Source organism: Podarcis cretensis (genome assembly GCF_951804945.1).
Source record: "Podarcis cretensis genome assembly, chromosome: 12".
NCBI classification, from domain to species: Eukaryota; Metazoa; Chordata; class Lepidosauria; order Squamata; family Lacertidae; genus Podarcis; species Podarcis cretensis.
The window spans coordinates 62,221,758-62,248,810 of NC_137181.1; the positions used below are offsets into that span (position 1 = coordinate 62,221,758).

The 27,053-nt window shown below is 44.4% G+C and overlaps 1 protein-coding gene across 6 annotated transcripts in view; it reads right to left on the minus strand.

Moving 5' to 3' along the window:
• The window catches only part of EZH2 (enhancer of zeste 2 polycomb repressive complex 2 subunit), a 58,966-nt gene extending 33,129 nt beyond the window's left edge, over positions 1-25,837 (minus strand). Inside the window, exons 1-6 of one of the 6 annotated variants that reach the window (XM_079947546.1) lie at positions 25,705-25,837; positions 12,246-12,370; positions 9,365-9,493; positions 8,982-9,098; positions 6,217-6,337; positions 3,799-3,960 (exon numbers count right to left, since the gene is read on the minus strand). In XM_079947546.1, the coding sequence (XP_079803672.1) occupies positions 3,799-3,960; positions 6,217-6,337; positions 8,982-9,098; positions 9,365-9,493; positions 12,246-12,362 (646 nt within the window). In that variant the 5' untranslated portion in view covers positions 12,363-12,370; positions 25,705-25,837. Of the gene's footprint in view, positions 1-3,798; positions 3,961-6,216; positions 6,338-8,981; positions 9,099-9,364; positions 9,494-12,215; positions 12,371-25,549; positions 25,630-25,704 lie in introns of those variants that run through there. The other 5 variants (XM_079947543.1, XM_079947544.1, XM_079947542.1 and 2 more) reach the window with 5 other exon arrangements.
• Between the last annotated feature and the right edge of the window lie 1,216 nt (positions 25,838-27,053).

Genomic DNA, 27,053 nt, shown 5'->3' on the forward strand with positions numbered 1-27,053 from the left:
ACACGCACGCAGCGGGGGGGGGGGGGTTCTCTCTCTCCCACAGCCCTGCCCCTCCCCCTGCTCTCCTACCTCCTCCTCCGCTCTGCCTGCGGTGGTGGCATAGCTGCCAAGTGTCCCTCATTTGGAGGGACAGTCCCTTATTCCAGCGCCATGTCCCGCTGCTGTCCCTTATTGATGGATGTCCCTTAAATGATGTTCCTTAAATTTCAAAGGAAGCAGCTCCTCTCTCTCCCTCCCTGCCGGCCAGGGAGGAGGGAGGCTCCAACTGTGTTGCTTGGCTGTGTTGCTCACCCAATAAGAAGTCTAAGAACGACTGGGAGCTTGCATGCCTTGTGCTGATCAAATCGGCTGCGTTGCCTGGGGACTTGCCTTTGCTCAGTGCTTCCCAGAGGAGAGGTGACGGTGGTTTTCCTTGAGGCTTCGTTTGGCTGCTGGCTGGGCTTTCTGCCTTTCTTTTTCCATTTTTTTTAACTGACGCTTTCAATGGTGATATCTATCATGGGGTTTTATTCTCTAATAAGTTCTTATATTTTCCCCAAACAGCATAAATTGATTTTCTAACAATATAGTTTAGAAATCCTCTATGAACTTTGGATTTTCCATACTACATACTGTCTTTTGCATCAAATGAAGTCTTATTTCCAATTCAAATCTTAACGACCTTGTAGCTGTTTCAATTTGGCAGTTTGTGATCTTATCCCATCTTCTCCAGCGTACGTCTGTACATTAGTCTCAAATAATCTCTAATGAACAGAACCTTCTTAATGGTGGCGTAGGTGGGTTACCAACAGGCGAAGTGCTTTTGCACTCAGTGCCTCCCTGCCTCCTGCATTCCATGCCAGAGCAAAAGCCAGGTACCGAGACGATATGCAGGTGCAGCCTGTTTTCCCCATCCCCGTGGGGGGAGTTTGCAAGGATAATTATCCTCAATCATCCTTGATTCATCTATGCCAACGATCTCCCGTTGTCGTGGGACCTGGCTCCATTAAGGCAGCCAGAACCGGAAGCCCCAGACTGCTGGTTCTGAGGTTCAATGCCAAAGCGACTGGCTCTGGGGTGGCTCAGGACTTCATGACTTCCATGATGACCATGGAGCTGTCCCAGCATGTCATTGGCCCAATATGGCCGGCCTAGTGATGTGAGGTGAGAATATTCTCGAGAATGAGAATATTCTCTGCTAGAAAATTATCCGGAGAATATTCTTCACAAACTGTAGATTCTAATGTAAGAACCATTTTTACAACCCACATTTTAAAAATCTAGTAAATAATAAGTCAAGCTGTGCTATTGCCAGTGTAAGTAATGAATAATTTATATTTTATCCAGTTACATTACTAGGAATTGTGTCATTCACCATAGGCAGTTCTGAAATGTGAGCTACGGAAAACATTTGTTAAAAAGTTTTTAAAATGTTATTCTTTTAATTTGATGAACATTTGAATTTGTATGTATTTCAACCATATGTAATAGTCTCCCCGCCCCCCATTTTGATATGACCTTATTCTTAGCAACTCTATACCCTTGGCCATACGGTGTGATTTTTTTTTTTTTTTACAGAAAGTAGCTTTAATGCTTTATACACTTAAAAGTAACTAGGCCTATACAATTATGTGTAACAGCATGTGAGGTGGCCTTGATTTAAACAGTTGAGGTTTCTATATATTTAGTGCCAGTAACTGGTTTTTGCAGTGCCATTCAATGGTACAAGGTGCTATGTACCAGAGACTGACATACTAAAATATATTATCATATATTTTATGATAATAAAATGTGGCACTTCACACTGAAAGCAACATCCTCCCAAGCACCATCCCTGGAGACAGTCATCCAAGTAGGATTGGAACCTCTGGAACCACTGCAAAGAAGTAAAGCCCATTCCAGAATACAATGAATATCACTGCAGAAGAATACAAGGGTTGATGGTGTTGAAAACCACTGAGAGATAAAGGAGAATTAACAGGGATACACTCCCATTGTCTTTCTCCCAACAAAAATAATAATACAGGGTGACCAAGGCAGTTTCTGTGCCAAAACGGGGTCGAAACTCCAATAGAAATTGATCTAGAACATCAAGTCTCATCTAAGAGAGCCTGGATGTGACCTGTGACCACACACTGAAGAACCTTGTCCAAGAAGGGGACACTAGCAACTGATTGGGACGCAGGTGGCGCTGTGGGTTAAAGCCTCAGCGCCTAGGACTTGCCGATCGAAAGGTCGGCGGTTCGAATCCCTGCGGCGGGGTGCGCTCCCGCTGCTCGGTCCCAGCGCCTGCCAACCTAGCAGTTCGAAAGCACCTCCGGGTGCAAGTAGATAAATAGGGACCGCTTACCAGCGGGAAGGTAAACGGCGTTTCCGTGTGCGGCTCTGGCTTGCCAGAGCAGCGATGTCACGCTGGCCACGTGACCCGGAAGTGTCTCCGGACAGCGCTGGCCCCTGGCCTCTTAAGTGAGATGGGCGCACAACCCCAGAGTCTGTCAAGACTGGCCCGTATGGGCAGGGGTACCTTTACCTTTACCTAGCAACTGATTGCTTAGATTTTCTGGTGCATAGAAGTTTTCTTAAAGTTTCTTAAAGGTAAAGGGACCCCTGACCATTAGGTCCAGTCGTGGCCGACTCTGGAGTCGTGGCCCTCATCTCGCTTTATTGGCCGAGGGAGCCGGCGTACAGCTTCCGGGTCATGTGGCCAGCATGACTAAGCCACTTCTGGTAAACCAGAGCAGAGCACTGAAACACAGTTTACTTTCCTGCCGGAGCAGTACCTATTTATCTACTTGCACTTTGACGTGCTTTTGAACTGCTAGGTTGGCAGGAGCTGGGACCAAGCAACGGGAGCTCAACCCGTCGTGGGGATTCGAACCGCCAACCTTCTGATTGGCAAGTCCTAGGCTCTGTGGTTTAAAGTTTCTTACCACTGCTTTATATAGGCAGGCACGGACAACCCACTCCCCCATGGAGGCTTTGATTGTAACAAGCTGTCCCTTCCTTGCTAGATTTAATCAGCCATGAGGGGCAAGATCAGAAGCAGTCAACCGAACCTTGTCTGTGTCTTCAAGCCATACTAACTGAAACTTATCCAACACAAGAAGCCTAGAAAGTGTTCCAGATGCCTCTGGAAATTCATCTGATGGAGCAGTGGAGTCAAGATGCCAGCAGATGTGGCTTCTGTCCTCCAAATGCTTCACAAAGAAGTCACAGCAGGCCACCGTCAGTTCCTTTCCCCTTCAGGTGAGACTGTAAGAGGCCCTGTACTACCAAGAAAAGCCGCTCTAGGCATCATATGAACAAAGCAATAAAAACAACTAAGTGGTTCTTCTTCATTGCCTTCACTGCCACCAAGTAGGCTCAATAATTAGCCGTCACACCTGGTGTTTTCCTCCACCCGCATTCAACCCTTCTCACGGCTTGCTTTGTTGCCCTCAGCTCAGCCCCCCCCCCTCAGGCTAGAGCCTGAGGGCGGGCCTGAGGGGGAGTCCAACAGGAGGAAGGGGCGGGCCTGAGGGGGAGCCCAACAGGAGGAAGGGGCGGGCCTGAGGGGGAGCCCAACAGGAGGAAGGGGCGGGCCTGAGGGGGAGCCCAACAGAAGCAATTATGTCCATGGTCTAGGTCCTCTGTATTCCACAAATTACACAGGGGTTCAACAGGAGAGCCAGTCATATATATCAGCTGGAAAATCCCCCAGAGCCATCTGAAAACCATTTGGAGCCATCACCATCTGAAAGCGGACCATTCTAATACATTCCCACCTCTGCAGAAGGGGAAAGGCATTTAAATAAATGTCTTTGCACCATATTAACCTACCTATTCTGCTGGCCTCTCGGTTCTTTTGCTTTTCATTTCTCCCATCAAGATTGTCATCTTCGCCACCATCGTCGTCGTCATCTTCATCGTCTTCGTCATCACTATACTGCCCAAGAGCATTGACCAGCTCCACAAATATCTCGTCATTGATAAACCCACATTCTGAAATCAGGTATAGACATAAATGGAAGAGACATGCATTTGCAAACAGGCTGTGCATATCCTCAGGTAGCATAGCTCACTACGCAGAAGAACATTAAAAGTAAATTAACTTTGGAAACACAGGAAAATGGACATGAATAAGATCTTGTAGCTATTTCTCTTCAACTATGCTTTTTTAGTCTTTCAGGACACAACACAGAACTTTATTTGCGCTGAATTTAGACATATATAAAAAACACTGTGAACATGCCTTTTTTTAAAAAAATTGTAATATATATATTGAATTTCCCATTAGCTCACCATCGCCATCTAGTGTCACATTTGTATCATGCACTTAAAACGTTATATTTGCAACTTTATAGCTGAGTCCTGGGATAATTCTCTTGCAGAAAATGAGAGTGTAGCCAAGCCAAAGACAGAAAGATATTCAATATTTCATTATCATTCCTATCCCTAATCACAGATAATTCAGAGCAGCATTATTTTTGCAATCCTAGTCCATTTACCTGGGAATAAGTCCAGTCGAACTCAATGGGACTTACTTTTGAGCAGACATGAATAGGATTGTGCTATAAAGAACAGGTTGCACATCTAACGCTAGATATTAAAGCAGTCATCTGTTTAGCCATGTATATGGATTCTGTGCTTGTGCAGAATTCAAACAGGAAGCTTCCAAAACTGGGCTAGAGTTTTCACAGGAACTCCACCTGACTCTTTCATGTGCATGCATTAAGAAGTATTTTTCCCAATTTCCTACTCAGCTCCATTTTTGGACTGACATAGCAGCCCTGCAGGAGAGGGAGAGAAGGGCAACAGGCACAGCAGCATATGCAGCGGGAGAGGCAGGTGGGTTGTGCAACTATATAGACAAGGGAGCAATGTATTCCTTCTTGTGGTCTTTGTCTATCCCCATATACAGGTGCAGTAGTAAGCTCACTTACCAGATGCAAGGCACGTGTTATGAAATGAAAGAGATGAGCATGGTCCTTTCAGAGAAGTCATCTGCCCAGGTTTTCAGATAAAGTCAGAAATGGCAGATGAATAAAGGTTGAAACCTAGAGTTAGCACAGCAGAAGTCCATCAGCAGGACTCTTGGGGAAGACACCCTAGTGGAGTAAGATTGGACTTACTCCAGAACAGAGAACTTTGCCAAGCTCATTGTGGAGGTGAACCTTCAATTAAATCCAGAAGCAAAATGTTGTGTAGAGAGAGGTTCATTCTTCTTGCCATCTTATAGCAGATGAACTGCCACCAACTCCCCCTAACACATCAAGTAAAAGGAGGGCTCAGATCCAAGGTACCTAAAGCCCTCTTTATGTCCAATGCCAGGCTTGGAAGAAATACGGGTAGGACAAGGGAGGAGGAACAATGACAAGTTTTAGAAGGAGGAAAGCATCAGGTCTCAACAAGCACTCCACCCCGATACAGAGCCAAGTTACAGCGGTCAGACCTCACTTGCTCTCAGAGCACATGCTATTACAACTAAAATGTTGCTTGTGAACAGAAACAGCTGCAAAATAAACTCACACCAAGAAAGTTGCTCATTGTCCCTGCAAATGGACAAATGACAAGGTTGGACAAAGACATTTTGCTTCCTGAGGCAAAGGATAAAATGCTGCAGAAGCTGACTGGGCCGGCTGTGGACTCTGTGACATTATCAACTCTGGCCATGGGAAAGCACCCTCAGCTGACTGGGTGCAGAACAGCCCAGGTGGTCCACACAGGTCTCTTCTCAGAACGTTCCAGGCCCAAAGGGCTTTCTGAACAAGCAACTGCTGTGGTAAAAAGTGAGAAGGAGCCACATACTTTGAAGGGATAAAAAGGTAGGACACAGGTCAAAGCTCTAGCTTGGTTTTACAAGCTCCTTGAATGAGCTCTGCAGAGGCACAAAACCCTTATGTGAGAAGTAAAAAAGGGTATATTCCTGTATTCTGCAGGTGGAGCCAACTATCTGGAAAGCCAGCGAGTACAATTATTTTGCTTCATGGAAAACATGTGATTTAGAATAATAATTACATTTTTGGAAATACGTACTACTGCTCATTCTTGTTTTTAAATATGAGAATTGATGTTTATTTCCAAAGGCATAATTATTGTACTAAATCATGCGTTTCTCATTCTGTGTGAAGCAAAATAATTGTGCTTTTTATATCGTGGTTGGCTTTTTAGGTAGTTAAGCTCAGAACAGCACAGGCCACCCAGACTGGCGATCAGTAGCAGTCAACTTACAAAAATACAGTACACATCCGAACTCACCTCTGTCTCCGTGCACCTTTCCGTCATAGTTTTTGATTAATTCTTCAATAAAAGTTCCATCCTGGTCAAGCACTTCATCTCCCATATAAGGAATGTTATGTAAAACTGTCTCATCCTCTACCTAGACATAAGGTAAAAAATATAACAAAGGGGGGGGGGGAGAAGTCTCTCACCGCAAGCACAAATTTTGATCACTCATCAATCCCTGGCACGGCAAAGCCAAAAAGCAAAGCAACCAACAACTCGCATCAAAAGCAACAATTCCATGGATACTTAATCAAAATTCCATAGCCGTCCACTAATATATGGTACCTCTATATAGCAAGGTCTCCCAAGAATGGTACTTCATCTCTACTTCCTCCTCTCATCTGAAAGCGATGTCCCTTTCATTAAGAACAGAATCAGCAAAGCCAACTGCACATTCCTTTGTACACATGCATGTGATTTTTCCATTGAAACGAAGAGGCCAGCACACATGCTAGATTCTAGATTGGGCAATGGTCTAAATGGTCTTTTCTCGTTCTCCTTTAGGCTTGTGGTAGAAATTGCTGTGCAATGAGCATTCACCGTAATGAAATGTTTTGTAAGCTAAACTATTGCACAGTTCATACTTTGTGACCCTACAAAAGTGCAGGAGGGACATCCAGATCATTGCAAGGGGTGTAGTCAGGAGTGATCTTGTAGAATATACACAAAGGGCCATAGCAATTTCTTTAGCAGACATTTCAGTGGAAATTTTTCTCAAATGCCATAGTCATGCGCATTACAGTAGTCATACGCAGTATACAGTCACCATGTGAGGCAGAAGCTCATGTAACAGCATTTCTGTGTATGTTCCTGCGCATTTATGAGGGAAGAGTGACCTTCTGTAGTTAATCATTTGTATAGATTAAACAGCTCTGTACTCATATTAAGACATAAAAGGCATATTGTATTTTATAATTGAATGTGTGTGTGCGCGTGCACACGTGTATGAATACATAAAATCATAGTTAAAAAATACTTTTAAAAACCTATTTATTTAGGGAGGGGTGGGCAGAAGGTAGATTGGAATTTATTGATAGATCTGTAGGTAATCTGCAAAGATTAGCAAGGACTCCCAACTGAAGTCTCCCTGCTCTAAATTATACTGCTAGCTAGGGGTAACCAGAAGTGAATTTTTGCTTGGGATGACGGAGCTCAGCTTAGTTCCTGTACACAAAACAAATACCTGGACACAGAAATATTTAATTCTAAATGTATTTCTTTTTTCTCTATATAGGTTCTGGCAAAAAGAAATAAAGTAGATCCCACAAGGCAGAAGTCTATTAAGGAATGCCCTTGCTGAAAATGTTGCATAAAATATTTATTTTGTGACTATACTATTTTTTGTGCTACTACCTTTTTTCAAATAATTTTTCTCTATCCAGTGGTACCTTGGTTTACGAACTTAATTCGTTCCAGAAGTTCATTCTTAAACCGAAACCGTTCTTAAACCGAGGAACACTTTCCCTGATGAGGCCTCCTGCCACCGCTGCCCTTCCACCATTCGGATTCTGTTCTTAGACCGAGGTAAAGTTCGCAAACTGGGACACTACTTCCGGTTTTGCGAAGTTTGTAAACTGAATCGTTCGTAAACAGGCCTGTTCTTAAACCGAGGTACCAATGTATATGTAGAGAAAAGGGTGCATTTGGCCTACCTATTTCTTCAAAACCAAAAATATATACCTGCTACAGTCAATGCAATTCTATAAATCAGTTTTATCTATTGCAAGCTGCTCAACTGACATGGTAACGCCAGCAATTTATTTACACATTTCATACCCTTCAAATTTTCTGTTTAGTTTAATACTGGTTTTAATGGATGATTTATTTATTTATTTATTTATTTATTGTTGGAGGTGTTATTTTTCGAACAGAAAATAAAAGCAAATAAAAATTGGCTTAATGATTCTTTTTAAATGCCTCTTAAGGTGTGGGGAAAGGGAATTGGATCAGGCTGGTGGGCCAGATCCTTACCTCTCTCACCCTCTGCAGGCTAATTTTAACTGGTGGGAAGAGTCATCTTCCAATCCCCTGACATCACAATGACTTCAGGTGACCTGCTATTATAGAGCTGGAAGGGACCCCGGGGGTCATCTAGTTCAACCCCCTGCAATGGAGGAATCTCAGCTCAAGCAGCCATGACAGATGGCCATCCAACCTCTGCTTGAAAACCTCTAACGAAGGAGAGACCGCGAGAAAGACACGGAACATTGCTTCCCTTCCCACTTACCTTACGAACCATACCATCAGCCGAGAAGCACAGTTCAATGCAACTCTTCTATTTTAATTCTTTATTCTGGCTACTCTGAGTTGTCTATTGGATGCCAAATTATCTGTCCAAAATTGAGTCCTTTTGTGAATCAGCTTCTGAAGACCATAAAGCATCAGTGAGTAGCTAACACTTCCTACATTTCTTAAATGTTTGGTGCAAGTTCTGTAAAAATTTCCTCAAACAGAAATGCCCAGATTTATTCATCCATGAAGAAGAATTATGACACTGTGACTTTACTCAAAAGATGCATTCAGATGCTTTCTGCAAAATCCAGCGTTTGCAAATAATAAAATTAATTTTATCAGGAATCAATTTGACACACAATGAGGTTTGCTGAACCATTAAAACTATTATTGGGCATGGTAGCACTGCAGAGTCACACTATACTAGAAAGACGGCATCAACTATTATTCAGCAGACTCTTTTGCTGGTTTCCATTTCAGTTGGTTTAGTCCCGTATTTCACTTACCATAAAGTTTTGCTGAAGGGGAGACCAAGAGTACATTATGGGTACTGAAGCAACAGCATTCAGAGTCTTGAGGGGAATTACTTGCTTTGGAAAATCTAAGTCACTGGTGACTGAACACTGGAAGAAGAGATACAATTACACTACTACTAGTACGTTGTTTTTAAACAGCAGCAAAAACCTGACTTGACAAACAAAGGTGTGCATTTCGAAGGGATAAAGTGAACAGTTTTAATTCAAAAAGAAATGCTAACATTGAAAAGTGCTTATAAATGTTTGCTTTTACTCAGATAGGGTTGTTCCTTAGGTATGGTGCACACCATACATAGTAAAGGTAATGTGTACTTTCTAACAACATTTCAAGCAAACACATCATGTTAACCAACCTCCCTGGTCCCACGCAATGAGCTCACAGAAGTCATGATGTGCACAGGTTGTATCCGGCGTTGTTTCCATTCTTGGTTTAATATTTCTGTTCTTTCCTGGATCTTCTGACGATTAGAATTAAACATGCTCTGGAAATAAAATAATGTTTTAAGAACCGAGAACCCACAAGCATTTGTAAAGTTATTTGGGTATCTAAAAACAATGCTCGTCTGACTGTGAAAGACAGGGAAGGGATATACAGTGGTACCTCGCAAGACGAAATTAATTCGTTCTGCGAGTTTTTTCGTCTTGCGATCTTTTTGGCTTGCGAAGCACGGATTTTGGAAAAGCTTCAAAAATCACCAAAGTCTTCAAAAACCTCAAAAAAGGCTACCACACCGCGTGCTATGAGTTGCTCCTCAAAGTCAAGTCGCAACTGCACCCCTGAATGCACGGTTTCAAGAAAAAGGAAACAAACTTGCAAGACAAAGGAAACAAACTTGCAAGACGTTTCTGTCTTGCGAAGCAAGCCCATAGGGAAATCCGTCTTGCGAAGCAACTCAAAAAACGAAAAACTCTTTCGTCTTGCGAGTTTTTCGTCTTACGAGGCATTCGTCTTGCGAGGTACCACTGTAGCTCCATAGCAGAACATCTGCTTTGCGTGTAGAAGGTCTCAGATTCAAGCCCCTGCATTGTCAAGCAGGACTGGGAAAGTCTCCCATCTGAAATACTGGAGTTTGACTTCACTGTAGTTCAGTGGTAGAGCACATGCTTTGCACACAGAAGACCCCCGGTTCAGCCCTGACACCCACGGCCAATGATCAGACTCAGAATAAAGCAGCTTCTGATGACTATGCCATATGCATCTGACCAAAACTGCTAGAGGTTTCATTATTGTCCAGATATTTCAGGAGGCAAGGGTATTTTATCATCTACCTTAAGAGTGCTTAAACTGTGGTCCACAGTATATTTTCAAATGGTCTCTGACAGTATAAAAAATGAAAGAAAACAACTAATATATTCTTCAAAAGCAAATAATGACAAAATGCTGGACTCCAGGAGCTTAAAACAAGATGCGCAGAACCGTGAGGTTTGCACTATTTGCACTGGGCAAGTTCCCAAGGTCCTCAAAACAATGATGCTTAAGAACTCTTGACCTGTACTGATTTTCAGACACACCTTTTCTCAAAAATAGTCCACTAGAATATTTTGATTGCATCTGACAAAATAAGAGGTAAACTAATTTAGGCATTCTATGGACAATCACAAGACTTGCTGAGCAGCATATAAAGATGGACCAAGAGCTATGCACATACAATACCATACTTCATTATGTCAATGCTATAGACAGCAAAACCAGGTGCGAACTAGTGTAATGTAGAACTTAAGAACATGACTTATGAACTAGGAATCTCTCCAGACAGCTTTGGGCAACCATCTCTCGCAGCCCACACCCCTTGCAATATATGGGCAATATTAGCTTACCATTAGGGTTATTGTTTTAAGATATTGATTAAAGAACCACATGTTTGCACCTAGAGCATTGGACTGTCTACAACTTTGATTTCTGACCGCAGGCCCTCACACTGTACCAGATGCCACTCCATGTTCCCAGACTTCTAGGAGCAACTGGCAACAGGAGGGCTGACTGATGCTATGGGAAAGAGGTCCTGAAAAGTTACAGAGTACAGTTCTTTCCAAACAATATTAAAGTGAATAAACAGTTCAAAAAGATGAAAGTTGTTTTAATAAAGCATCACCTTTAGAAGGTACTTAAATTTGTGTTCAACAAATATAATATTTTAAATTAAATTTTGCAGGACACCATTCATTCTGCTTACTCCACTTGCATTATATGGCAATTATAATTCGGGGCTGGCCAATGAGCCCAAGATTTCCTTGGGGGTTGTGTTTTTCAAACAGCAGCCCTGTGTGCCACTTAGCAGATCCCTTCAGAAATTGACAACACTTTCAAAAGTAGTTTGCAATATGACATGGGTGTCCACTGTTCAAAGTCAGAAATCCCATTGGGCTCTTTAGAGTATAGTTGCTCTGTTGCAAAAATCCAATTTCTGTACTGAGGGTGGTAAGATATTATGCACTTTGCATACATAAGTATAACTTTTTCTAATGCCAATGCAGTATATGAATCTTTCTAAAAGGGACAACAATACTGAATGGAAAACAGCTATTTATTTACTTACTTTTAAAATATCTAGACTGCCCTTTGCTCAAATGGATTCTAGGCAGTGCTGGATTTAGGGCTGTGCAGGCAGCTCCCCTGCACAGGGCACGGAGCCAAGGGGATGCAATAATAATAATAATAATAATAATAATAATAATAATAATAATAATAAAAAATTGTCAATGTTATCAATGTTTGAGGGATATTCTGTTGCATTAGAATTATAATGTATTTTTATTGTTGTACATTGTTGGTAATATTGTGCCCTGAGCAAGAATAACATTTGGTGTGTGCCCCCCCTTTCTTATTTTCACAGTAATTCCTGATTGAGACAATAAAAATACAAAACGAAACAGATACAAAGGCAGAACAGAGGCCATAACAACAATTTAAAATGCCCAAGGGAATAACTTTTTAAACCTGGTGTTCTAAAAAAATTGTAATGTCAGCACTGGTTAAGGCTCCCTAGAAGGGTATTCCAGAGTCAGGGTGTCATCAGAACTAAATAGATCACAACATGAGCAATTGTTAAAACTCAACGAGGGACAGCCTCATTTTAATGCTGAATGCTCTCATGGTTGCCCTTTTATGAGAACCAATACAGGGTGAAAGTCAAAAGCAAAATATTTTACTACAAAACTACAGTATAAAAACAAATTCATACTGAAAAAGAGTCATCTTAATACCTTATTATTGGGATTAGGTGTCTTAGTTACCTTTACTTCATCTGCCCGTCTGAATCTCTTGAGTTGCCTAAGTCGCATATATTCTGATTTTACACGCTTCCTCCAGCAAATTGGTCCTTTCTCAGATTTCTTTCCGGTCTGACCCATGATTATCCCTGCAAGGAACAGAACCTAGATATATGATCAAACACAGTCAGGCCTACTAAGTGGCTGATATCTATTCTAACACCAAGGGCCGGTTTATGCATGCAACGGAGCCTATATCTGAAACGGGCTATAGCCCGTCTGCAGCACTCATTTCCAACATTACAGTGCTACTTTTTCAGCTGGAAAATTCAAATGATAGTATACTCCAGAGTCCTATCCTTAACCCTGCCTTAGTAGTAAATAAGTCTAGGCTTTGCTGCCACTCCATTCTAATAGTATGGGTTCCACAAACCACAGAAGTATCAAGATATAATCCTTGACATTTAGGTTGAGGTTCAGTGTGCGGCAGCTGTTTTCTGCTCCGTTCCTTAGATTCACCACTGCAAATCTTACAAATGTGGGTTGCGTGTTGATAAGAGATTGCAGTTTCTGGTCATGACAAATAACTCCAGCAATTCATTAGTCACAAATGCAGAGTGCTCACAAGGAGTGGGGAAAAGGAACCTGTTATTAGCAGAGTTATAATGAACATCAATCCTCACTCTTAAACATGAGATGATCTCAGTGCTAAGATAACTTAGCCTGGGCCTCCCAATTAGAAATCATTTGTAAGTTGTGTTGATAATTCTTTTACTATGATGAAGAAATGTTGATAGCCGCCATGGAAGCTTGTGTTAGAAAGAAAGGCACAACATAAATTTACAAGGTTGCAGAGCTGAGTAAGCCTTAATGCTTTTTAAGTTTAAATTATAGGAAATTTAAAATATTCAGATATATCAATTACACATACAAGGGCCTTTAGTATTTAGTATTTAACTTGTAGTTGAGCAGGCCACTTTGCTAAAAAAAATTCATGCGCTCTGCGAGAGAAAAAAGAATCTGAAGCCAGCTAAAAACTTAAGAGCTCAGCAGAAGCCCCAAACACAGGCCCATGACATTCACAGCAATGCTGCCATTGCCAGCCAATCCAAACACACCACCTAAAAGGAACACTTGCCTCACTCAAAACACACGTGGCCAACCATCAGCACACGCAGAACTCATGCACATGGCTCTGCCAGCAGCGCAAGCACTCAATGACCCCCACATCAGACAAAGGAAACCTGGCACTTCACAGGGGCCAATGCAAAAACAAGCCTTTACTGCAAACAAAATGCCTTATGTAAATGTGGACTATTGCCTGGCTCCACAGCCTGCTCAGCAGGGGGCATTCTGGCACCCTTGTTGCTATGCAGCATCAGACATGGCACCACCACCTTCCCCTACCACAGAACCCTCCCCCCCCCGCAGCAAGGAGAACCCCACCACAATGTCTCTGTGCAACTCTACCACAGTCACCACTGGCCACTCAGGTACTGCCTCACAGCTGCTTTGGAGTCATCTGTGGTTACCCAGAGCAGTGTCAGTATGAGAACCAGCATTGGTGTGTGCTATGGGAGGGTGGCCAGAGAAGGCAGGCAGGCAGCCGGAGGGAGCCCAGCCACTATGTTCACAAAGGCTGCTGGGCCGATGGGAAGAATGCCTGCAAGGGGACCAAAGGAAGGGGCATTACTAATCCGGGTCCAGGGAACCATCCCTGTGCCCAACAAAGAAGCCCATAGGGGCTACCCCTGGAACACAGGAAGACATGCACGAAACTCACTTTCACTGTTGGGGTTCTAAAGAAAAAGAGGAAAGGGATGGATGGGCAGACCAGGCAGGCAGCTTCCACACCCTCCACCACTTCCTCTGCCGGACCACCATGCTCACAGGTGCAGATGGGTCACCAGCATTCTGCTGACTGTCATAGACATTCTGGGTCAGCATGGGATTAACAGGAACTGGACAAAAAGACTGAAGGAGAAGAGGCATGACCACTATGTTTGAAGTAACCCCAGTATCCACCACCTGTGTTCCCCACTCCATTAGTGTGTCCCTTCTGTAAGGGTGCCAACACCGCTGCCGTGCACTGGCTCATAAGACATGATAGGTGTGAGTGCCTTCTTGTTCAGTGCCTCCTGGAATGGCATGCCTGAACAAACTTGACCTCCCAAGCACACAGTGTTATTACATCGCTCGAACATGCAATCCCCAATGGGGGGTGCCCAGGGTGCTATTCTTCTCAACAGCATTTGTGTACCATTTCCTGCTGCACTCCTTATCCAGGCCCCCATCACGAATGCACAGGACACCTCAGGTTTAGCCACCACAATCTGGTACAAAAAAGGCCTATTCCTGAGGATGCCAGTTTCTCCCATCCTCTGGAGAGGCACGGAGGCCCAAAGGTCCCTTCCTGGTATCTGGGACAGAACCAGTTCTGCTGTATCCTAACCCCCTCCAATGGATCTCGGGTTTGGATGGCACAATAATTGGCATTCTTCTGCAAAACAGCAATTAATTCTGAATCCGATTATCACATAAACCCAAAGAGCAGAAATATACAAATGAGTAAGTTTAAGAAAGAGAAAGTATATCAAACCAAAATGAAGGAAGTCAATTATGCTACATTCAGAAACTCTTGACTGCCCCAATAACTTAAAAAGGAACTAGACAATTACAAAGCTGTTATCTGCATGTATTTGGTATACAGCAGTCAATACTTAAGTCAGTTACAAAGACCTTCTCTAAAAAAGCAACAAATGGCTTGAACATTTTCACACTGAACCAAGACAAAACACAGCCCTTGACTATCCCAGACATCATGCAAACCAAATCAAAAGGCTACAAGTCCAGGCCTGGGCTGTTACCAGCACAGATTCCAATCCTCTTATCTGTATCAGTCCCTTTTGACTAATTTAATTCCTATACATTTCATGTCCTGCAACTTCATCAAGTAAAGACATTTTTGTGCCATAGGGAGCTTCACTGCATAATCAAGAAAGAAAACACCATCTGCATGAATTTTCAGAGCACAGAAATTCTAGTACTGTATTACTTCTATAGAAGAAATAACTTCACTGTAAAAAACAAAAGGACAAGTTCCTTTACGGAACATTAGTTAACATTGCAGAACAGACTGCAAAGCTGCAACAACATTCACAACTTCTCAAAGTAAATATGAACATACTCTACTGAAAAACAGGCAGAGCTAATCTGCAGAGCAGATAAGATTTGAAATGGAGACGGTATTCCCATCACTTGCATCAAAGGGGGAAAAAGTTTCCTCTTCTTTGTTCTGCTCCTCCACAAAACTGTTGTGTTTCACACAAAAAATAGCAAGACGACAGACAGGGCTGTTATATACAAACTGTGATTTGTTTAGTTTTCCCAGACCCAGATGTTAAGCCTAAAAAGTCATCCCATGGCATTGGTATCATTTTATAAACAGGGTATCTGAAAACCAAGGATACGCACAAGGATCAGCTATGTTCTCAAATGTCTAAGGGACCACTGATTTCCTTCTGTGTCTCCTTCCAGTTCGCTGGCTCAAAGAAAGAAAGAAGTCTAAGGAACTGTCGCCATGCAGCTCCCATAGTGCCCCATCATCTGTTACCCCAAGGAAGTCTGCATAACCATATTTTTGTTGTTTAGTTGTGTCCGACTCTTCGTGACCCCATGGACCAGAGCACGCCAGGCACTCCTGTTTTCCACTGCCTCCCGCAGTTTGGTCAAACTCATGTTGGTAGCTCCGAGGACAATTTCCAACCATCTCGTCTTCTGTCGTCCCCTTCTCCTTGTGCCCTCAATCTTTCCCAACATCAGGGTCGTTTCCAGGGAGTCTTCTCTTCTCATGAGGTGGCCAAAGTCTTGGAGCCTCAGCTTCAAGATCTGTCCTTCCAGTCAGCACTCAGGGCTGATTTCCTTAAGAATGGATAGGGCAGAACCATCTTACCCTGAGCCAAATAAGAAGAGGCGGTTACATATTTTTTCAAAACAAACAACTTGCCTTTTCCATTCCATTGCAAGTTTTTTTAAAAAATGATGCTTATTATTGAAATAATCTTATGCAAACTGCCTTGTGAGGTCTACCTTAAATGTGGTATATACCGTATTTTTCGCCTTATAAGACACTTTTTCCCTCCTAAAAAGTAAGGGGAAATGTGTGTGCATCTTATGGAGTGACTGCAGGCAGGAGGCTCTGCTCCCTTCTCCCTCCTCGGGGAAAAGCCCCCAAGAGCCGCACACACACTCCACGGCTCTTTAAAGGGAGCGCGGCTCCTGGGGGAGCCTTAGCCGCATGCAGCCTCTCCCGAGCAGGGGATGAAGGCTCCCCTTGCCCGGAGAGGCTGCACACAGCTAAGCCAGAAGCCAGGACAGCGAGCGGGATCGCTGCGCTGCGATCCCGCTGGCTGTTCTAGCTTCTAGCTTAGCTGCGTGAAGCCTCTGCAGGGGAGTGGGGAGCCTTCATCCCGCTCCCCTGCGGAGGCTTTGCGGGCTACCCCAGAAGCCAGAACAGCTAGAGGGAGCACTCCCTCTAGCTGTTCTAGCTTCGCGAGAAGCCGCCGCAGGGCACGGAGAGCCTTCATCCCGCTGCCCTGCGGAGGCTTCGTGCAGCTATCCCTGGCTTTTGCGGGAGGTGGGGGAAGGGAGAGAGCGCATGGCTCTATCCCTTCTCCCACCTCCCAGAAAAGCCCCCAAGAGCCTTGGGAAAGCCTGCAAGCGCCACACACACACTCCATGCGGCTAGCGAAAGGGAGCGCTGAGCAGAGCCTGGGATGCATACAGGCTCTGCTCAGTGCTCCCTTTAAAGAATACTTTTTTTTCTTGCATTCCCCCTCTAAAAACTGGGTGCATCCTATCCTTCGGTGCGTCTAATAGAGTGAAATTATTGTAAAAATAAAAATAAAATCTCAACAGGCAAAATTTGAGCACACTCAACTTGCGAAGTATTATTAAGAGGACCATAAAGCTCATGGTTATGTTGATGGGTGGGGTTTGAAGAAAATGAACTAAACGGCAGCTCTAGTTGTTTAGGGCATTTCTGCAGAATTTAAACTTCATTAGAATTGCATATAGAACATGGTGAACGTATTAGCCAGAAGCCACGCAAGCATCAATAATGTAAGTAAACTGACGCAGCGAGGTACACAATGTAAATGTCACTGTGCTCAACTCCATGTCCCTTTAATTACTACTACCAGGAGCATTTCATTCTAGTACAGTGGTTCTCCTTTCTTTCAACCAGACCACTTGAAAATTGGTAAGTGTCTTGGCAGACCACTTAATGGTTTTTCTGCCTGTTGTTTAGCATTTGTAATCTGCTGCACTAAATGCTCAACTTTTTTTTTTTAAAAAAAGGATATGGAATTCAGCATGGTAAGAAAAAGAAGTACAAATACAATTAAAGGCAAATTAAAAGCAATGGAGATGTTAAACATTCTTCAATGTTTGGTGTAATCTATGTCAGCTTGAGTCTTCAGTCGGAGTCAGCATTCATTCTGCCCATGCACTGACACTTTGCTCCTTAAGTGCCTTGTCAGCCTCTTTCCCCGGTTGGGACCATCCCCCATGTTGCTACCAGTTGCAGCTTTGTCCCTCTGGGAAGACAAAAGGCACCTCGCCACCTCAGTCACGTTCTGCTCGTTCTAAGAACAATGGAGCACACCATTGCTCACCTGCACAGCTATCCTGCTCCACAGAGCTGGGGCCACATGCCACCTAAGTGTAGCTCACAGACCTTTGGTGGTCTGTGGACCACGCTTTGGAAACCCCTGTTCTAGGAAGCCAAGAGCTTTGCCTATTTTTCACTTGTCCTATCTAAGTTAGAGCACTTACTTGCAACATTTGCAGCAGACAATCCAATGGAAGTTTCTCATTCTCTGGCCCAACACTACATATACCAAGCAGAGATTTCCAGGGGGTCGTCCGTTCACACCCTATTAAAGCAGGATGCTCCTCACTTTATGCAATTTCACTGATGCATACGGGGGCACAGCCCATTACCCCCGTGTAAGTGGGGGGCAATGCCTGTATATATTCAAATAACAATAGACGGCGGTATAATAGTTACTACAGCAGAGCAACAATGCATTGAAGTCCCCATTCCTCTTCTTCTCTTAGCATTACAACACATGGGATGCCAAATCTCCTTCTGGAGCTGAATTTCCTGCTGTTGAAGAGGCTAGGTGTCAGTCTCTCACAAGCCAGGATGTCCTCCCTAGGTGGCTGCTACATACATCTCTCACAGCCCCGGCACTGGTGGCAGATACATTAGGTACGGGCTGCAGTAAAAATGCCATGTGCCTCCTTCCCACTTCTCAGCTGTTCCAACAATTGTGATGTTGTGATTTGGCACTGTGCTGCTGGCAGATTTATATTCATCCGCCTTCCTAATGATCCCGCCTCATGCTTAGCATCTGCCCTTTTCACATTTTCATTGAGCTGCCCCCCTCCCCCCCCAAAAAAAAGACCCCTTTCTCAGCCCAGACACTGCAAGCCCCAATTTATGAGTGGAGAGGAATCACTGTATAACTACTTCTATAATAATTATAGGTGTGTGCAAGATTTAAAAAGAAAACCCAGCTAAAAATGTTATCTGAACCTGGTGACCTCATTTACATACAACCTCATTTTAAAAAAAAGTTTAAGTAAAGATAAAAGATTAAGAAAGATGAGACAGTGGCCAAGGCAGGAGATTCAAATGATATATCTATGTGACAACTGCAACGGCAATGAGAAGGTTGGTGCCTTTTTAGTGACATACCAACTTTAGCAATAAAACCTCATCAGAATAAAAGTTTTCAGTTTTAGATGTAGACTACAAAAGGTACCAGAAGTAATTTGAATTTTTTTCTAATGTAAGGAGTTGGTATGATAGGTGTTGGAAAGTTCTGCATATACTATGTTTGTTCTTTTCAAAAGGATCTTAAAGGCAACTGCTTTTTCTTGACAATATGCATGTTCAAAACTAACAGGGAAGGAGATGAACTGTCACGGTATTCCTTTAGGTCTCTATCTTGCCCATGCTTTGAGCAAATAAAGTTACTGTGCTAATATGAATTTTGGATTTTTTTTTTCTTATGGGAGAACAGGGCTACCTTTAACATTTGTAAAATTATTTTTGTACACATACAGAAAGGTCTGTGTAAAGTTAAACCCTATACAATAAGCAAACAATGGAATGCTGGAAGATATATATGGCCTGAGATGCAATAATAAATAGAACTGGAGATCACATTATCATTGTATTTTACATGTACCCCATCTATCTCCAAAGAGATCATAGCCTTTGCCTTCTTTTCAAAACTAAATTCATTACAACTAAGTAAGAATAACACCGTAAGAGCCAATGTGGCATAACGGTTAGTGTGTTGGACTAGGACATGGGAGACTAGGGTTCAAATCCCCACTGAGCCCTGCAGCTCACTGGGCGACATTGGCCCAGTCAACATCTCCTAGTCTAACCTACTTCACCAAGTTGTTGTGAGGGTGAAATGGGGAGGAGAATCATGTGGACCACATTGAGGTCTTTGGAAGAAAACAGCGGTACATAAATGTAATAAATAATAAATAAATAAATACTTGATAGTACACGAGCCTTTCCTTAACATTCTTAAAATAAGTGATCTGCATGTTAGCAATTGATACCCCTCAATTATTTATTTTAAACGTAATAGGCTTTTATAAGAATATTAAGATAATTCTTTACCTACAATTGAGAACTGGGATAGCTCAGTCAGGAGAGCATGAGATTCTTAATCTCAGGGTTGTGGGTTCGAGCCCCACGTGGGCAAAAGATTCCTGCATTGCAGTGGGTTCGACTAGCTGACCCTTGTGGTCCCTTCCAATTTGTGCAATTCCACGATTCTATGAAGGCGAGTGAAAACATACAGCAGGCAGCTGCTACTTCTTTTTGGAAAGGGATGATAAAAGTGAAGGCTTTTCATAGTATGGGGTTACATAGAATATAGCTTCTTTCCTAATTAGATTCCAAATTAAAATAAGCCACACACATTAATGACTGTGTAATTAGTAGATCTGCTTCATGTCCTGTCAGGCTTCAGGGACACAGCTTCCTTCCCCCACCTTTGGCCGTAGATAAGCAGGACAAAGTGAAAAGAGTCACTTACAATTTAAAGATTATTTAATGATCACAGCAAAAGAACAAAGCAGCCATTCTCAGAATGAAGATGTTCCCAATTAAGGTTTCCACCAACTTCCCCCCTAGTCACTTCCGTGCCTTGCAACCTGATCTCGCAACCTCTGTGCTTTTTCTGTAGCTACCTTATCTGCTCTACGTGGCCTTGGACTGATAGACTGGACACTTTCCAGCGAGAGTCTGTTAGCTCTCTCTTCCAGTTCTTCTTCACCTTGCTGTTCACGCCCCCCCCCCGTTCGCCCCAACTTTTGTCTTCAGAACTATGCTCCTCTGCAAAACCACTGTTCTAAATCTATATTGTTCCACTGCTCCTGGGCAGCTTCAGGATCCTGGCCAGGAGCAGGGGGAGGAAGAGGCTCTCCCCATTCCTCATCAGAGCAGTACTCTTCAGCCTGGTCTCTGACATGTCTATGCCCTGGGTTGTAATAATGAAGACATTATAATTGCATCTGAAATAAGCAAGTTTCTGTAGCTATTTTAATAAATATATGGAATTGGCATACAGTGGTGGAAGCAGCTAGTAACATTGTTCATAAGGAGAAGGAAACATACAGGAAACTACCAATATATGTGAGGATTACGTTCCAGGCCTCCCCGCGTGTAACCAAAATCACGTATATTGGGAGCACCCTGGAGGGGCAGCGGGGCTTGCACCACGGATACATGGGGAATCTTCTTCCCCGTGCATCAGCTGAGCTGCTCAAGAAGATCCACTGTCCCTCCTGCTCATGAGGAACCCCTATCCAGAGCCCAAAGAGGATGTCCTCTTCGGGTTCTGGGAAGGGTCTCCTTGTGAGCCAGGAGGACTCTCCAGGATGCTCCCCATTTCTGGTTTACACTTCTGAGTTCCTGGCACCGCATGGGTGTTTGGTAGCATGCAAATGGGGAGTTGCCTCACAATATGATAAACAGTCCCCTCACAATATGATAAAAATTGACTTTCCATATTCATTTCTTTGAACAGATTGAGGAATGTCCAAAACAGACACAAAGATAAAATGAAATGCTGTTTCATTAAAATTACAATTATAGGTCTTTTTGGAAATGACAACCAACAGTGTAGGTTAACTGAAGAACTCAAATCAAGATCCTTAGGTACCTTATTTTATTGCCCTCTGCTAAGTTCCTATTCATTTTCTAGTACAATTTCACTTGCTGCCCTTCCAGTCATGAGATGTGCAGATTTCAACCCAATAAATATGCAAAGAAACACAATGCCCTCTTCTTAGACTCTTGGCCCTTGAGATTATCCTTTCAATAACAGTACTTGGGAGTACTGTTTCTTTGCATACTTATTGGGTTGAAATCTGCACATCTCATGACTGCAAGAACAACTATTGTCTAACATGCCATGCTGTCTTAATTTTGATAACCATTCTGGCTCACCTTAAATATTCAACCATTTGTATTGCTTTTCTTAAGAAAAAAGAACAAATAAAAAATAGCCACCACATGTATGCTATGTTGAGTCAATCGACAAATGGGACCACCAGAGGCTGTATGTGGCTCGCACTGCAACACCATGCAGTCCAGACTATTGATTAACAGCAGCAATATCTAAATGCCAGACTTAACAACTAGTAACAGGGCCATGCCAACAACTTCTCTCCCTTTCCTTTCAAGCTCTATTTTGCTCCTATTAGGCACAAGTTAGATCCTGATAATGGAACTCAATTGTTTTGAAATACTACACAGGTATGCTCCAAGAGAAACCCCCTTTTAAAAAAAATAAATAACTTTTATTAGGCTTTATAGAGAAAAATACAGAACTTAATATCAAATATCTTTTCCCATTTTTTTGTCCAAACTATGACTTTGATCTAAATACAATAAAAACATTGGGGTGGGGGAAAGAAAGGAATAAAGTAAGAGATTTTTTAAAAAGAAATAGAAGAGAGGTTAAAAGAGAAAGAAAAGGAAATTTAGAAGACTAGGGACTTCTTTTTTTAAAGGAACTCGCTTAAAATGCTCATTTTAAACAAGGTTTGTAGGATTTTAAAATATGACTAACACACTTCTTAAAACTACTTCTAAAACTACCTACACACATACTCTTGAAATAAGCAGGATCATATTATTTTTACAAAAACTGTGTGATAAATTAATAGCTTCTGGGTCTTGTTCTCTCCACACCCCACTGGCCATTAAGTCCGTATTCCTTCCTCTCCCCCAATTCCATACGGAAACACTTTATCCAAAAGCAACCAAGTCAAACTTTGAACTCTGCCACTTTGTCAGATCAGCTAACTAAACTATTGCTCTGCTTCAAGAGGGCCAGGTACTGCTACCTGGATTCTGATCCTAATCTTGAAGTTACTACCAAGAAGAATTTGAAAATATGGAAGAGAAAACAGGACGCAATTTCTGGGTGCTATGGATCTCGCTCCCCTTGCATACCAAAATGCACTGCAATGTACACGTTTTCAGTTTATTACAATAATAGCTTGCTGATTATTTAGAAAAAGGAAGCTCTGTTATTACATCAGCAAGTTTAAAAATATTTAGTGGATTATGAACACAGATGTTAGTCAAGCACACATTAGGAATGTGCTACCATGCCCCGCAATACTCAGCAATATATAATTGTCAAAAACTTCTCCTAAATGAGAAACTGTGATGTGAAATGAATGCAGTTGCCTCTTAGGCTTTCGAATGTATTCACAGAACTTGTGACTGCCAAATTCAAATGCAGTCTATCAGCCACAGATGGCAGCCTACAAGCGGCCCCCAAACTAAGGCCCGCGGGACTCGTTTATCCGGCCCATGGTGACCCCCACCGCTCGCTCTTACCGGCGCTGTGCTGCGTGGCTGTCCACTTCCAGGTTGGAGGAGCACCGGAAGTAGCTCCGCTGCGCTCCCCGGGTTTCGGGCTGCTGTCCGCAAGCCTTGGGAGCCCGGCGGGAAGTCGCGCCGGGCTCCCAAGGCTGGCGGATAGCTTCCTGAACAAAATTGCATATTGTCAAAAAATGTACTCTACCTGCAGCTCTGAATGCTCTCCCAATATGAGGGCAATGGCAGATTTTTTACATATTTGGCCAAGCTGAATTTGCACAAGTGAAACGTGTGTATGTTGCCAGTAAACAGTATATACTGGAAATATATCAGATGACAGAAAGTCACAGCCAATTAGGCATACTCTATAAACGTGCATCAAACTAAACATCCTCCTTGTGACTTTTCCACAATGAGTAACAGTGGCACTAGGTCACAGTTAAGCTGGCTTCTCTCAAAATTAGTGTTGCTGCCTAAGAAAAGTAATGTCTATCTTCACAATGTGGTATCTTTAAAAACCACAAAGAAAGACAGTTGGACATGCTATTTCCTTTTAAGTATCATGCTCATTTTCGTCAATTCATTAGCCTACCCATTTTAAAAGCATCAAATTGTTATACCTACTAAACATACCAGGGAGAGAGAGAAAATTATTTTTATATTGCGCAAGAATAAGCTTTGTGGGAACATATTAAAGTGGGCTAGAAAGTGATACCAGTTTAATAAAGCTTGCAATGTTTGTTAATTGCTTGACCAACCAAAAATCTTCTGATTATTCCTGATCAACTTGGCAGCACATTTTTTAAAAGAAACTGATAATACAACAATACACCTGTCAACTCTGAAGTAACTGAGTTCAGTTAGGCCTACTCCTTAGCAAGTAATGCAGAGCTTTCCAAACTTTTCATGTTGGTGACACACTTTTAGGACATGCATCATTTCTTGACACAGTAATTCAGTTTTACTAGCAAACCACAGGTTAAACTAACACCTTTCCAGCCCTGAGAGGAGCAGGGGGTGGGGCATTTGCGCAACACACCTACACACTGCAGCCTAGTGTGTCATGACACACAGTTTGGAAAGCTCTGAAATAATGTATGCCTAGGACTCCAGTCTGATTTCTATTTCATATAAAGCTTACAAAAACTGCTGATGGCAGCTAGCTTCTTAGAATAGGAATTCTTCTACAGCAAGAAATTTTTGCTTTATTTATTAAATTTCTGTATCACCCTTCATCTGAGGATCACAGATTGGTTTACAATATAAAAACACAAAAATACTAACATCGTAACAAACAAAAACAATCACTCCCCCCCTCTACACATGGTTATTTATTAATTAAAATACTTCTGAGATGGTACCTACTGCGACATATACAGGCATTATCTAAAAGCAAATGTTTTCCTTTCCATGTTGCTCATTCATTTGCAGACATAAAATCCATCCATTGTTTGTTTAATCAAGTGACACCTTCAAACACAGTTGCAGCCATCCGATGAATGTCAGGACTTCCACTGATGGAAATTCTAGTGAAAGCCCACAATGGGCTACACTGTATTTTCAGGCATCACACCAGCCACAAAAATTAAGAACTATCACTGCCATCAGCAGGACTGGATCTGCTTAAATACATCCTCCGGGTTAACAAAATTATGGATTACTTTAAAGCAAGCATTATATTAATCTTTTCTACCAATACAAGTCACACAAAAGACTTGCAGCACAATCCTATGCATGTCTATTTTGAAGTACACATGTACAGGAATTCTGCTTTGATACGCAAGGCTTTTCAATTTTGGAAACAGTAGCGGCAACAACTTATTCAAAATTCTTCCACCGGCATCACCCATCATGCTTCTGGTAAAGTGGGAAAGCACCTTCGATTCAAAAGGCTGAGGCGTCCTGGGGTGCTCTGGGGCGGGGGCACTGCTGAGGGGAATCAGAGGCGGGGTTTGCACTTACTGGATTCCCCCCAGAAAAGGTAAATCCCGATTATAGCGATTAGCATTTTGAGACTGAAAAGCAGCATGTCTGCGGAGCAGCCAGCGCACGGCGAATGCATGGAAGCCCCCCTCGCTCCGGGGTCCGCCAGGTGCGAGGAGGGTCCCCTCCCCCACCCCCCCCACCCCCGACGCCCAATGAAGCAGGCAAGGGCGCGGCGGCGGCGGCGGCGGCGGCGGCAGGGACGCCTCGCCCGGAGCCGGGCTTCCCGCTCGGCAGCTTCCTGGGGCGCGCGGAGGCGGCGCCCATTCAAACAAAGGACAGTTCGGCGCCCGAGCCCAGCGCCGCCGCGTCCCGGGCTGGGAGGAAGCGCCCCGGCCCCCCCCCCCGCCCCGGGAGGGAAGGAGGCTCCGGACCCGACCCCCCCCCCCGCCCATGCCCGGCGCCCCCTCCCTACCTGCTGCTCCCCGAAGAAGAGGCGGCGCCCCGACCCCCCCCCGCCCGTGGCAGTTGCAGGGGGAGGGGCGCTCTCTCCCGGAGGGCAGGCCCCGCCCCTCAGCCCCCCCCCCGCGCCCCCTCAGGCGGCCGCCCGCCCGCCCGCCCGCCGCTCACCCTCGCGCCCTCTGCCGCCGCCGCCGCCGCCGCCGGCCTCGCTCTCTCCCTCGGGCGCCCTCTCTCTCCGCGCGCCTTCTCCCTCCGCCTCCTCCTCCTCCCGCTCAGCACAAGAGCGCGGGCGGCAAACTCGGCGGCGGCGGCGGCGGCGGCCCAATGGGCAGCGCGCTCCTTGGCGAGGGCCTGCCGGCGCCCCGATTGGATGGGCCCGCCCGCGCGCGCGCCGCACAACCCACCAACCAGCGGCCGCGGGAGGCGGGGCCAAGGGCCTGCTCGGCCCCCCACGTGCGGGCGGGAAAGGGCGGCGGGAGAAGCTCTTTGTTCTCGCGCGCGGCGCGGGGGGGGGGGGGGAGGGGAGGGGAGAGTTCCCCGCCCCTCCCCCTCCGCCATGCTGCGCGCCCGCGAGTCTTTCGGGAGCCCCTCTCTGCCCTCCCCCCGCTCCTCCGTCGGGAGGCGCGCAGCCGTCAACGGCTCCTCCGGCGGCTCCGCCAGAGAGTAGGCGGGGGGGGGGAGGAGGGGTCCGTCCGCTCGCTCTCTGGCGGCGCCGGGCAGCGGCCGAGAGCCTTGAGGGGGGCTTCCGCCGGGGTCTCTGCCCCGAGGAGCTTGCCCCCCCCCCAGTTCAGTGGCATTACTCCCGTGGAAAGAAGCGGGCGTAGGACGGCAGCACGTGGTGCAACCACCTCTCTCTTCCTCACAAGTAAGCCCAAGTTTTTGAACTTGTGCATTTTACCATTCCTGCATCCATTCAAACCATGTGTAGACACAAAAAACCCTCTCGAAGTTGCGCCGCAACATTGGGGCAAAGGCGAATGAACGCCGCCAGCGAAGTCTTTCCTCAGCAAGCAGGTGATGCGGGCGAAGTTATTGCAGGGGAGTCCCAGGAATCCGTCATGGGCCCTGGGCCCTGGGAATCATAAAAGTAATAATAAAGGAAGATTCGAGGGTAGCCATCAGGAACATGGGGAGAAGCGAGTGTCATAACGAGGGCGGTGGAAGTAGCTGTCTATAGTTGAAGCTTCCTGAGATAAGCCAGAGATAAGGGCAAGGGGGGGTGGGCTCCAGGGAGATGTGCCTAGAATTATTCAAGACAGCAGCTATGAGAAAGTGTTTGGGGTACATATGGATGCTTTTGAAGTTGTTTACAGGAACATTTGCTTTGACAACAGATTTGTACATATGCATGATTTTATACATAGTGAGCTGCTCATTCAGAAGTAACATATTACCAGGCGACATGCCTAGTTTTCTCACTTGCTTCCAGTTGTGGAAAGTGGGGTTTTTTCACAGAACTCAGGCAAATGACATGCAAAGCCTCCCTGAAGTTACCTCTAAGGGTGCTCCTAGCACCT